The 14,495-nt window shown below is 34.3% G+C and overlaps 1 protein-coding gene across 6 annotated transcripts in view; it reads right to left on the reverse strand.

Moving 5' to 3' along the window:
* The window catches only part of LOC138701803 (uncharacterized), a 208,325-nt gene that overhangs the window by 85,940 nt on the left and 107,890 nt on the right, over positions 1 to 14,495 (reverse strand). Inside the window, exons 1-2 of one of the 6 annotated variants that reach the window (XM_069829105.1) lie at positions 5,069 to 5,184; positions 2,868 to 3,107 (exon numbers count right to left, since the gene is read on the reverse strand). The exons of 3 other annotated variants lie outside the window; for them this stretch is intronic. In XM_069829105.1, the coding sequence (XP_069685206.1) occupies positions 2,868 to 2,961 (94 nt within the window). In that variant the 5' untranslated portion in view covers positions 2,962 to 3,107; positions 5,069 to 5,184. Of the gene's footprint in view, positions 1 to 2,867; positions 3,192 to 5,068; positions 5,185 to 14,495 lie in introns of those variants that run through there. 2 more of the 6 variants (XM_069829089.1, XM_069829098.1) reach the window with 2 other exon arrangements.

Consider the following 14,495-nt stretch of genomic DNA (forward strand, 5'->3'; position numbering starts at 1 on the left):
AGCAATGTGGGTGTTTTACATAACCATTTTCATCCCGATATGTTTTTGTGTCCACCGGAAAATACTCAGTGACTCTTGGAGTTACCCAACAGTTCATCCTTAATGGAAGTTTGAAGTTTTATTATTATTATTATTATTATTATTGTCATCATCATCATTTGGTATATTTCTTCCTTATTTGCAAGTAATGTAATTTATAAATATTAACCATTTTGTAAAAGGAACATAGAATATAATTTTATTTGCATATTGTCTTCATACCAATTCGAACCTGTTGAATTCAGCTATTTGTAGTCTTGAAAGAACATTTATGTTTGATCAGCAGTCTAAAGACTGTTTGGAACCTCACGTGGCACGAATAAGGCATTACTCATCAGGAAACTAACGCAGGAGATAATGATGTTGGGTGGCCGGTTCCTTTCCCCCATCTAGAAAGTGACATATTAGTACATTTATTCGTTTTTTTTTAAATCAGTTCGTTAAGCGAAATTAATTTATATAAATCTGTAGGGAAAAAACAATATATTTTTTTAAATCTCCTTGATATAATTTCAGAATAATTAACGGGATGAAAGTTTTTATTATTCTGAGGCTCACTGGGATGTCATATAATTATTATCAAAAGCTTTTCCATGATATGTTTGATTGATAATTATAAAAAAACTGTACTTCTTATGCACAGTGATGTGAATGTGAAGTCATTGATCTAGAAAATAACTTCGAATACGCTCCAGAATGCTATAAGTATGCAACATTTATTTTACAAATAGATTCAGGTTTTACTGGCATTCTTGCAGAAAAATTGGAAGCGTTTGTCTTTAAGCTTTTTCTTCGATTACCTAATCAGAAATAATTAAAAAAGGGAATAATAAAATTGTAAGTTCAAAATTGGCGGCAATCAGTAATATTTTTCAGTCAATGAATACACATTATTTATTATTTTATCCATAACTGGTATCTAAATTGGTCTTTCTTTCACCGTCCTTAGCAACCTACGCGATGGCTTTATTCACAGCAGTGAATTAAAAGCTTTTAAATCAATCTCTCCACGACAACCAACACATTAGCAACAATAAAATCCATACATTCAATCACTTTTAACTTCACAAACATATTAGAAATTTAAAATTAAATTTAGATACCAGTAATGGGTAAAATAATGTATATTTTATGCGCTCGTGGCAATTATCATTCTCGGCTTCGCATCGGACACTAAGCTTTCTACTGGCGCATAAAGTCTAATTTTACTCTCTTATACTGTAAATTATTATTATAAAATTTTATATATGTGTATGCGTGAGAATGTCTATCTTGAGTAGTTATAAATGAATATCATTTATTTATAAGTAACTATTTAGCACACGAAATATAAGCTCCAGTAGAGAAATGCGTTGAAAATGAATTATAATAATGATGGTGTCTCGTAACTTTTTTAAAACAATCACAAAAAGGAACGCATTTTTCTGTGTACAACCACACAAGGTTAATTAGATGATTTTTATTATCCGAAATTATTTATGGACACATTATCTTTTTTGCCTTGAAAATAATTGACGTATTACACTTGAATCATTGCAAAGGGCAAATCATAAGGCAAAACATTGCAACTGTAAAATAGTACATAAAATAAATGTGATATGTAGCCTACAGACAAAACCATTCAAATCATTACCCCATTCTACTACTTTTTCAGTGTATGCTTTAGACATACTACTCATTAATGTAATATTTTCATTTATATGTTCTAATATGTTTTTATAGATTTTAACAATTTTAACCTCATAATGACTTTCATGAGAGGAAGTTTGTGCTAATTAGGATAATCTCAATGTAAAGCGACATGATCTTGCAAATCTAGCTTTCAGGCATAGCTCTCTGTGAAGCTGATTTGAATAATTTCAAGGGAAAAATTATTCCGGGGCCGGGTATCAAACCCAGGACCCTTGGCTAAACGCGCCACTGCTCTACCAACTGAGCTACCCAGGAACTCTACCAGACACCGACTCTTGCATAATACGTGTCACTGTTCATTAACAGAAAAACCACAATTCGAGTCACACAGAGTTTGTGTGCACTCGATGTTGGTTGCTTGACGGTTGTCAGCCCATTTTGATGTCTGTGAATATAAAGGGAAAAATTGAGTCGGTGCCTGGTAGAGTTCCGGGTAGTTCAGTTGGTACAGCATTGGTGCGCTCAGTCAAAGGTCCCGGGTTCGATACCCTGCCCTGGAACAATTTTTCCCTTGAAATTGACATGATTTTGTTTTCCATATATTTAAATGTGTTCAATGTACATTTCACCGAACCTGAAGATGACCTTTTAGGGTTAAAAACGTTTGTTGAATTATATTAAAAGAGATTGTAATATCATATTCATCAGTAAAAGATAATTTAATTTCAGAAAATATTAAGAATGTAAAATTAAATTCCCAAGCCCAAAGAAGTCATACTGAAGCTCCAGGCGAATTTTAAACACTACACTATATCAACGAAATTTGCAACCTTCGGAAACAGGACTCGTCAAGATTGAACGCAGTTAGAACAAGATTTCTGACTACAGCCGGAAATTTTTAAAAATTAATATATGAATCAATGATATAAACTAGCAGTGACATCTATTCTTGACAAGTTTGATAAGTACAAGTAGGCTATATCTTAATACAATGATGTTGGTGATGAAGATCATTTACAGTATTTATTATATAAATACATACATAAGAGTTTCTATGTCGCTGATAATACATGAAAATAATACATCAGGATTTCTTCTCTGCCAGATTGTAATCCTAAATAATTACAGAGAAGATGCTTGTATTTCATAAATATTTTGTACTTGTTTCATGATACACAGAAACTTTTTTCACTCACCAGGCGCATCCTCAACAATGATGACGCCATCAGGATTCGAAACTCCGGCCAAGGCCGTCCACACATGGAAAAATATCACAATCCTTGTCCACATTATTCTACCCGTTCACAGCACAATAACACTCGAGAAACAAATAGGTACTGCAACAATACGATCTGTGTCAAGTCCAACTCTCGGACACGCGAGTCTTCCAGCTGGAATTCACGAAAGCGTGTCTGTCCGTCGAAACACCGTGCCTGCTGTTGAGAAAATCCAGTTTCTATGGCAACGGCATAAACAAACACATCGTAACAATCCTAACGCTGTTATGGATACCATGGATACTTATACGTCGAAGCAGAATAAAAAGGAATAATATAATCTGAATATGCTTGGGAAGATTTATGAAAGATTTTTATCAATGTATTTAATATCAAAATGTACGTATAATTTAATTTTAACGTATTATTTGACATTTACGAGTATTAGTCCTAATGTGAATAGCTCTAGATATCTTTTTCTTTTAAAAATTACTATCTAGAAATGAAGTGAAATTTTATATGAGTGTCAAATAGTGAAATTTATATTACACATGCAGTAAAATCGAAAAGAAACAGTAATTATTATGAACGTCAAAATATTTTATTGCTTAGCGTCTACATTTTAATTAAATGTGGCGATTAAAATATGGTTACTTTTATTGCAAAGTTTGAAAAAGCTAATTTTCACTAATATTGAGTTTTTATAATGAAAATTATATTTAAATTACATGTAAGGATGTAGACTTAATAGTGCCACAAAAATAATAAAATACATTACTTGTCATACAGGGGTTAATTGTTAAAAAACATATAATAACTACTTATGTTCTTTATGGTGACCTGACTTAAAGACAAAAGAAGTTATATGCTGGAAGAAACATGACTATTACTATGAAATTTAAAAGTACGTGAATGGGAATTGCAATAATATTTTGCAAAAATGACAGTAAATAAATTTAAAGTAAATCAAGTTTTTCCAAGTAATTTATAAAGAAGATTGCTAGAACTTTAAGGTACACTATTTTCAACTTAAATGCTTTACGTAAACAGCTGGCTTAGTCTGTTTTATGGCACATCGACTTAACTTCGATTGTATTGTTTTATTCATGGTTGTGCTTGTTTTATTTCTTCATAATTAATATACAGTATTTTTTAAATAGAGAAGTTAATAACATTTCGTAAGTAAGTAAAAAATAAACAATAGTTCTACATATAGGCTATAAGTAAAAAATAGATGAATTAATTAATAAGTAAACGAATAAATGAATAAGTAAATAATTAAAATTTCTTAGATAAACATTTTAATAAGAATAATTAAACAAACATTGTAATCTTATTAAGCAAATAACTTGCTTGACAAGCATGTAGCAGGAATTTAGATTAACCTACTGTACTCACTGAAAAATACCGATTCAGCTATTGCAGTGTGCTCGCTATATGTCAACAACTGCTAACCTGGATGCAGTATGATGACACGGAATAATTAGTTAACATGCATAAGTGAACCTATAACTAAACATAAATATGAAAGTTATAGAATAAATTTAGATGATTAAAGGAAAATTGATTTAAAAATGTTTATGGTAGAAAATTGTCAGAAGGAGCAGATAGATAAGTTTTAAAGTTTTAATGGTTATCACAATTGGTTTAAACATTCACTAAAACCAGACGTAAGTGGAAGTTTGAACCAATGAATTACTGAGATTTGCGATTGATTAATTAGTTTAGGTAATTGTATATTTATTATGTATAACTATTTTTTGTATATAGATCATTTTTTAAAATTATTAAGTTTGTACTTTTGTGAACTAATATCAATATTGTAATCTTATCTGTAAAAAGCAAAGATTTTCGTAATTACATAAGTAATTGGTAATTAGGTAAAATTTAAATAACGAATAAAACTAGAAAATGATTAAGTAAGTAAGTAAATTAAGGGAATCTTTCGAAATGAGTAAGCAAAAAAATTAATAATATGTTTGTGAATGAAAAATAAATAAATAAATAAATAAATAAATAAATAAATAAATAAATAAATAAATAAATATATATATATATATATATATATATATATATATATATTCAGTGTATAAATACAAAACTATCCGAAGACCACATTTGTAGCCATGTTACTAAGTATTCATAAATAATGACGTCTTTTAATCACTATGAGAACATACAAGCAACACTCGTAATCACTAGTCACTCGTCAGATGATGATATTCACATTGTCACAGTGACTTAAACAGCCGACACAAATGTCACCAGGACGAACACTGATTACAGTGATCACGAGGAGTGAAGTTTTAAAACCTGGCGGTGGGAACTCTTCTTGTGGGAGTGGGGGGGAAGGCCCACTATAATGATAGTAGTAGTAGAAAATAATGATGGCGATGACACAATCGGAAGTGACGAATCCAGGCGGAGATATCACGTGACTCGAGGCTAGGCGTGCACGCGGAAGGGCCTACTGCAGAATATGCACGGATTATGCACAGGTAACCACGAGGTCAGCGTATTCCTGTGTGCATTTGCAGACTGCGGCTTTGTGAAGACACTCAGGAAGTGGGATTAAAATAAAGAAAAATTATCGGTGACATTGTGGACCTACCGGTACCACCGAATAAAGAAAAGAAAGTAGGCTATGTTAATACAGTCGCAAGTGACCTTACAAAATTCTGACCATACGAGAAGGGAGTCTCGCTATTTCTAAATAGTATTGGTTAGAAAGAGGATTTTTTAGTTGGTTCTTTAACAGCGCTGTATCAGCTACGAGGTTATTTAGCGTCGATGAGATTGGTGATAGCGAGATGGTATTTGGCGAGATGAGACCGAAGATTCGCCATAGATTACCTGGCATTCACCTTACGTTTGGGTAAAACCTCGGAAAAAACCCAACCAGGCAATCGGCCCAAGCGGGGATCGAACCTGCGCCTGACGCAACTTTAGACAGGCAGGTAAGCGCCTTAACCGATTGAGCCACGCCAGTGACTAAGAGGAACATATATTTGTATATTTGTATATATTTGTATGTCTTATGTAAATTTTGAACTGACATGCAATAGATTATCTTGGTTGTTTTGATAGAGAAGTCATGCCGATTGAGGTCGTGGTGTAAGAGACAGCTTTGTCGCTGCGTAAAAATTCGCTCATGGATGTGAGCTCCATCTAAGATATTGATTCCTGCCCGTGGTCAGTGTTCCATGTTGTGTTAGGTTGGGGTTCGGGGTCTTGCTGACTTCACTAGCGAGAATTGTATTGTAATATTAGATCAATGGGGGTCATTTTGACCCACCACTGCGACCATTGCTGATCTGTTTGATCTGTTATGTATCCCCTTCTATTTTAATCCCTTTGTATAAGAAGGTCGCAAAGTAAAAAAAAAAAAAAAAAAAAAAAAAATATATATATATATATATATATATATATATATATAGAAATTCGTGATTTTACTTATCTTAATCGACTTCCGAGAGTGCGATATCCCAATGAGAATAGAGTTTCGCATTTACATAATACATAATACAAGCAGCATAATCTGCTTTGAGACATCAGGAATAGGTGAGTTTCAGGGTTTCTGTATATTGTACAATTGTCCTTTCAGACCACAGCAAGCATGTTAATTATTCGCGTCCACACCTGTGGAGTAACGGTTAGCGCGCCTGGCCGCGAAACCAGGTGGCCCGGATTCGATTCCTGGTCGGGGCAAGTTACCTGGTTGAGGTTTTTTCCGGGGTTTTCCCTCAACCCAATATGAGTAAATGCTGGGTAACTATCGGTGCTGGACCCCGGACTCATTTCACCGGCATTATCACTTTCACCTCATTCAGACGCTAAATAACCTAAGATGTTGATAAAGGTAGTAAAATGTATATATTAGTCAGTTTACAATGCCTTTTGACATTTTCTGACAGCCAAATATTAATGTACAATCACTGATAAATGTATCGCACTGCAAGATACCACTCCCCTCTATCTCTCCATAGGCCTTCTCCTAATTGTCTTCTTTCCATAGCTTCCAGAATGCCCTTTTTCCATGTTGTCATAGGTCTTCCTCTTTTTCTTCTTCTTGATGGGGTCCAATCATATGCCAGCCTCGGTAATCTTTCTGTATTCATTCGCATCATATGCCCATACCGTATTAGTTATTTTGTGAAAATATCCTCCACAATATCATTTTTAACTTGAATTTTCTCTCTGATTATATCGTTTCTAATTTTATCTCTTCTTGAAATGCCTCTTATTGAAATCGTCTCCAATAATTCATTTCTAAGGCCAAAAATTTATTTTGCCAAGTTTCTGCCCCATATAAAGTTGTACTTCTCACAATTGATTTATAAATTTTATGTTTAGCTTCATTTCTGATTTTATTATCCCATAATACTTGATTAAGAGTGGGTATTGCATATTTTCCTTTCTTCAAACGTTCTTTCATTTCTACATGGTTCCTTCCATCATCTGTGATTGTAACACCTAAATATTTGTATTTATTACTATATTTAATAACACTTTATTTTCAATTATGAGATTTTGTTTCTTTCCCCCAATAACCATATAATGAGATTTTTCAAAATTAAAATTAAAATTAAAATTACCTACAAAAAAGTTAATTACTCGTTTACTCTCCCTAACTTAATCAGTTTTGTGATTCTGCTCTTATTTAGCTCCAAAATACAGAGTTATTTACATAAAACTAACATATTCCTTTATTTACGTATTTCAACAAGAATGATGCTAACCACAATTTGTTATATCTCAAATGTAGAATATCTTTGGGAAATTACTAACCTCTATAGAAAATGCTGAAGCATAACTCAAGACAATATCCTTGACCGAGCTCTCTATTGTCCAGTTGATCAACAAACTTCATGAAAATGCAGTGCAGAGTTCACATTCTGGGCAGAAAAAATTAGTCCCACTATTCTCTGTGCGGAGATTGCACACCAAACCCCGACTTTTACTGTGTGCATAAGTGCTTCATGAACGACATGTAGATTCTGGATATTTTCAACAAGACGGCGCCACATGTCATACATTAAACGAATCCATGGATCTAATTGAAAGTTTCTTTGACGACCGGATAATTTCCAAGAACTTGTGGCGACCGAGATCTCCAGATTTGACAACACCGGACTTCTTTCTATGGGGTCATTTAAAGGACAGAGTTTACGCCACACAACCCCAGACATTGGACGATTTGAAGCAGAACATTACATACTAGCTCAGACACGTGCACGATAGCGTTCTACGGGCAACGAACGGCACGAGCGCCCGCGTGGCAAGTTGGCGGGCTGCCTTGTGTGACGTCAGATGCCAAGAGACCATTGGAGTTCCAGCATTAGTGTAGTACAGAGGAAACGGTCTGAACCAAGTCCAAGCGATAAGCGGAGATCTACCGCGCCAACTTTTAAGTGTGATTGGGAAGAAAATTTAATGTTCATTATTGAATTTGAAAGAAGTGAAAAATGTTTAATATCCTCGAAGACTTTATATCAATTAAGAAACTAAATCTTAAGAGATATTACTCCGTGTATAACAGCCTATAGGCTAATATTATGACTATGTAAGTGAAGACCAAATGAAATTAATAAATGAACTCAATGAAATACTGCTATCAAAAGAGTTTTAAATTACCTTAAAATAAGTCATTGGTGGGGGAGGAGAATACTCGGTCACAGCGATCGTGAGTAAAATTTTCCCATGGAAGAAGTGACATTGAAAATATTATTATTATTATTATTATTATTATTATTATTACCCCTCAGCGTTTCTATTACATTTTAAATATATTTTACTTTTTTTTAGAGAGACACCGAGGAACAAATATATAGAGAGCCGGCTTATCGGATCAGTTACCGAATTTGTTTACATTTAGCAAGGCCTCTAAAAATATTGATGTTGGAGATTTAATTAATGAACGCTTAATAATGTCTATAGAAGAATTTTTCCATAACTTAAGGGTATATGTAGTGAACGACCACAAATATTATCAGAAAATGCAGGCTCTAAATTTCTAAAATTTTATAAGAAAATGAACTCACAATTGGACAAAAATTACAAGGTACCACAACAAGACTTATTAGAACTTAAATATCTGATAAAGTATAAAAAAGGTTACTAATAATATTTTTCAAACCAGTTTTATAATCAAGCTTTTATCGAAGTATGAAAAAAAAATCTGCAGTTACATCATTTGGTAACCATAATATTGTTATGGTCTCTCTGATATCTTTAATATTTTTCCTGCATGTAATAAACACTTATTTGTGAAAAGTAGACTACTTTCAGACATGTCGTCGCTAAAAAGACGAAGTGGCGTAAGCGACAAATGTGTAATTTTACAGGAGAGCAGTTGAAAGAAAAGTGTATTTATATGCGGACCTACAACTCAAAGTAATAAATTGACACGTCAAAGATAATACATTGATTCAGTTCGTTTATTGTTTTTCTTAATAAGGACTAATGGCAAACTCTAAAATTTTGATACCTTATAGGCCAAGAAGGCCTTAATTGGAGACACGTCTGTTCGAAAGATTTCACTCATAATAGGAAGGCACTTATTCTTTGAGTTGTATTATTCTTTATTTATTTTTTGACTAATTTTATTTATTTTTTATTTTTATTATACATTATAATTATTTGAAAGTCTAGGAAATAAAGGGGATTATAAACTTATTTTAATAAAGCAAAATGAAGATTTTTTTTTTTAAATTACATAAAATTAATTAATAATGTATTTATTTGCAAAACTAATCTTTCAGGTAAAGCTCCCTGTAAAGCCGATTTGAATAATTTCAAGGGAAAAATTGTTCCGGGGCCGGGTATCGATCCCGGGGCCTCTGTTGAACGTACCAGCGCTCTGTCAACTGAGCTACCCGGGAACTCCATCCGACACAGTCTCAACTTTTCCCTTTATATCCACATAACTCGTGTGGGCTGACGAAACGCCAGAGACCCACATCGAGTGCACACAATCACAGAGATTGTGTGCACTCGATGTGGATATAAAGGGAAAAGTTGAGACGGTGTCGGGTGGGGTTCCCGGGTAGCTCAGTTGGCAGAGCGCTGGTACGTTCAACAGAGGTCCCGGGATCGATACCCGGCGCCGGAACAATTTTTCCCTTGAAATTATTCAAATCTGCTTTACAGGGAGCTTTACCTGAAAGATTAGATTTGCATAATATATACGTTACTGTGTACGTTAACATCGGCTGGTTGAGTGGAAGAGAAGGCCTTATGGCCTTAACTCTGCCAGCGAAAATAAAACATTATTATTATTATTATTATTATTATTATTATTATTATTATTATTATTATGTATGTATGTATGTATGTATGTATGTATGTATATATGTATTTATTAACACTACAATTGGGTATACACCTGGTGGCAGTGATATATAATATACAATAATACCATATATAATTATTATTATTATTATTATTATTATTATTATTATTATTATTACGTTAACAGAAAACCACAATTCCAAGTCACACAGAGATTGTGTGCACTTGATGTGGGTCTCTGGCGTTTCGTCGGCCCACGCGAGTTGTGTGGATATAAAGGGGAAAGTTGAGACGGTGTCGGGTGGAGTTCCCGGGTAGCTCAGTTGGCAGAGCGCTGGTACGTTCAACAGAGGCCCCGGGATCGATACCCGGCCCCGGAACAATTTTTCCCTTGAAATTATTCAATGTATTTATTTGTTTACAAACAATTTTAAGAAACACAAACAAGTATTGAAAATGTTCATGGGTTAATAATAATTATTGTACCCTAGAATTAATGTGGGAGTTCCTTGTAGAACGTTTTATAAACAACATCTCTTATTACTGGTGTTGACCCTTTGCATAGCTGCTGCAAATCGTTATACTTCTCAACCGAAATCTTTGGAGAGGTGACATTAAGAAGAGGCAGAGGAAGCTTCAAAATTTCAGAAATATTCCGTGATTTCAGAGATAGCTGCTCATAATGTTCGTCCAAATGACTGGTTTTTACAAAAACGCAGTTAGGGTCGTCTTTGGTCACTCTGACTTCTCTGACTGCAGTCCATTCAATCTGTTTATTTTTGTGCCAATTTCATACTCTAGACAGCTTAATAATGTTGAAATAGTTGGTTTGCTCGAATTTATAAATAAATGTTCATTTTTGGCATCACGTGGCAATCCATGGATTATAGGGAGCCTAGCAATATACTGCACAATTTTAAAAATGGTAATACCTAACGAAGAGACGTAAGCGACTTGCGAGTCTGATACGCCAGTTCGTCTGAAAAAGAATGAAAGAGCAATGGCGTTTACGACGATAACACGATGTTCACTGCCAAGTAACCATTAGAGATGGATGTACGCCAGTTCGTCAGAATATAGATATGGTCCAACGAAGTGTGCTGGCGAAGTATCTCCAAATTTTTGGTTTTGGCGCTTACGTCACTTCGTCAGATAAGCGACGATGTAGAGTTGTTTATTTTAATACAGTCAATTCTTTATTTGTTCTATATAAATATATTAAAATTTACATAATGTTTTGTGACCTAAGTTTTTGTATTTTCAAAGAAGTGGGCATTATTGTAGTCTACCTTTTGCGTAAATGCATGTTAAATCACTGTACAAAATTTCAGAATTCTATCTCTAATGATTGTGGAGTTATGAAATAATATGTGTGAAAATTTTCAAATTTTGGAGAATTTAATTTAAAGTAAAAAGTGAATTCTTAAAAATATTATTAGTAACCTTTTTTATACTTTTATCAGATATTTAAGTTCTAATAAGTCTTGTTGTGGTACCTTGTAATTTTCGTTCAATTGTGAGTTCATTTCCTTATAAAATTTTAGAAATTTAGAGCCTTCATTTTCTGAGAATATTTGTGGTCGTTCACGTACATGTACCCTTAATGAACATGTATCGATCTGTTGCTATGCCATACAGCACTGTGAGACTCAGAAATATGTTTTGCTAAAGAAATGTACAACTTGATATGAGTAGACAGACGCTTGAAATGAATTGTGATATTATTTTTATCAAGAATTGATTTATTAAAAACGCGTCACTGCTTTTATCACATTTGTAAGTTAGTGATCATATTCTAGTTTTGCATTATATTACTCATTGAACTTTAAAACACTCCGTGTCATAAAATTCTACAATCCATGCCATTGATGCGGCGAGCTTGGATCTGAGAGCAGAACTGTGGACTCTTCTTGTCAGCGGGGCAAGAGCACGCGCGTACGGGCAAAGCGTGCACGTTCTCTAGATCAGTGCTATTGACAACAGAGTCTTCCAATGAGCCGACGTGTTGAGTTGTACCTTGAGCAGTAGGAAGGACATTTTTAGCATTTTTATAGAGGTTAGTAATCTCTCAAAGATACTCCACATTTAACAAAGAAATAAAGAGATGCGGACAGAAATTAGTTGATATGGATAGATGGAAATATTAGAATTGATACACAAAATGCAAACGAGGCGAGTAGATATGGTCATATGCAGGCGGATACAGATATAAATGGCATATAGATCCGGACATATATTCATGGTTAAAGACGGATGCTATCAGATAAAGACTGATACTCTAACATTACCTTACAGTCCACACCTGTGGAGTAACGGTCAGCGCGTCTGGCCTCGAAACCAGGTGGCCCGGGTTCGATTCCCGGTTGGGGCAAGTTACTTGGTTGAGGTTTTTTCCGGGGTTTTCCCCCAACCCAATACGAGCAAATGCTGGGTAACTTTCGGTGCTGGACCCCGGACTCATTTCACCGGCATTATCACCTTCATTTCACTCAGACCCTAAATAACCTGAGATGTTGATACAGCGTCGTAAAATAACCCAATAAACATTACCTTACAAGAGAGTGCTTCATCAATTATAGAAAAATTTTATTAACTTAAGTCCACGAACACACATTATTATTATTATTATTATTATTATTATTATTATTATTATTATTATTATTACTATCTAATACCGACACATGAAGACGCAGACGGGTAAGCACAGCTGTTAACAGATAGACAGGGTGGAAGTAATTGTGCAGATTGAAGGAGGTAATACATACATTTTTTATTTTATTTTATTTACTTATTTTGCTAATAATTGTAACAAAATATAATACAAACAGAAAAACTTTGGCTCGCCCCTGAAAGAGTAGAACTCGTGCTCAGGGGCGGATTCCTGAATTGAAATTAAGAAGTATATAATACAATTTGTCTTATGTCTACTACGCAATAAGAATAGATAGGCTAAATTATTATTATTATTATTGTTATTATTATTATTTTTATAATATACATATTTGTATTAACTGTAGACGTGGTTGAGTAGGAGATAAGGCCTGAAGACCTTACTTTACCAGGTAAAATTATTGTTGTTATTATTGTTATTATTATATTATTTTTATTATATTTTCCTATTCCTAAAATATTATGCTTATTTTAATGTTTATTTCCACTTTTCAAAGATCAGATTTCATAAAAAGCGGATTTTATTTTATGGCAATGAAAGACTAATGGGAACATTTCAATCACTTAAGACACTAAGTGGAATATGGAGTGGTATAAACGCTGGATTTCTTTATACTCATGTTCCTCCTGCCATTGTTTTAATCATTTTAAAAAATCCACAGTCTTTCTTACTGTCTACTGTACTATGAAGTCCCTCGGTGAGGCCGAATCAATGGAACTGCGGGTAACAACAGGAAATTACTTTTTGTATTATTTACATGCTATTTTACAACCTGTGTTTTGCCATAGGCATATCACAAGATATTTACATTAGTGGTGACTACAATTTGATTGTTTAGCGTCTATTCTTGAAGTGTGCGGAAAATGTTGCTGATGAAGTTTGTGACGGCGACAGTGTTGATGTGGAACTTCAGTATCTGGGGCAGCGTTTGGGTTGTTAGAACACGAGGCCGGTCTCTTGAGTACAAGGAGCATTCTGTCAGAAGGTGTCTTGCTATCTGAGGTGACTTTTCTGGACAGTTACATAGGGGAGATGGTGCCTTATTGATTCTGTGGAGATATGTACGGAAACAACCGTGGTTGGTCAGGAATTGGGTGATAATGTAATTAGGCCATAGGGATGTAGAGAGCCTGTGGTGGATAGAGGGGATGAACTGTTTGGTGTGATGTGCTACCTCGGAGTTGATGTAAGTTGCATTCCAAATATTTATGTAGTAATTTTCCAGAAGTTGCTTAGCTCGAGACATAGGGATGGAGTTGTAGGCTATAGTACTTTTGTAACTGGCAGCTATCTTTGCTAGATAGTCGGTTCGTTCATTACCTCTGATTCCTGTATGTCCTCTGACCCAGTTTAATGAGATATGAATTGACTTCTTGAGAGTGATAATTTCCTTTCTAATGTAGACTGCTATTGGTTGTGTAGTTCTTTTGTTTGCGATGGCAAAGAGTGCTGCTTGCGAGTCTACGTGTATTGCATATGAGATTTTATCTTTACTTTGCTGTTGAATCCAGTCTACTGCCATTTTGGATGCCTAGAAGTTCTGCTTGGAATACCGAATTACTGGAGAAGTCACTGGCACTTGAATCTAGAGATAGACGGAGTGAAATGAGTGCAGGTAACAAAATTCCTTATAATGTAGTTCAGAG

This window comes from Periplaneta americana, chromosome 1 (genome assembly GCF_040183065.1).
Source record: "Periplaneta americana isolate PAMFEO1 chromosome 1, P.americana_PAMFEO1_priV1, whole genome shotgun sequence".
NCBI lineage: Eukaryota > Metazoa > Arthropoda > Insecta > Blattodea > Blattidae > Periplaneta > Periplaneta americana.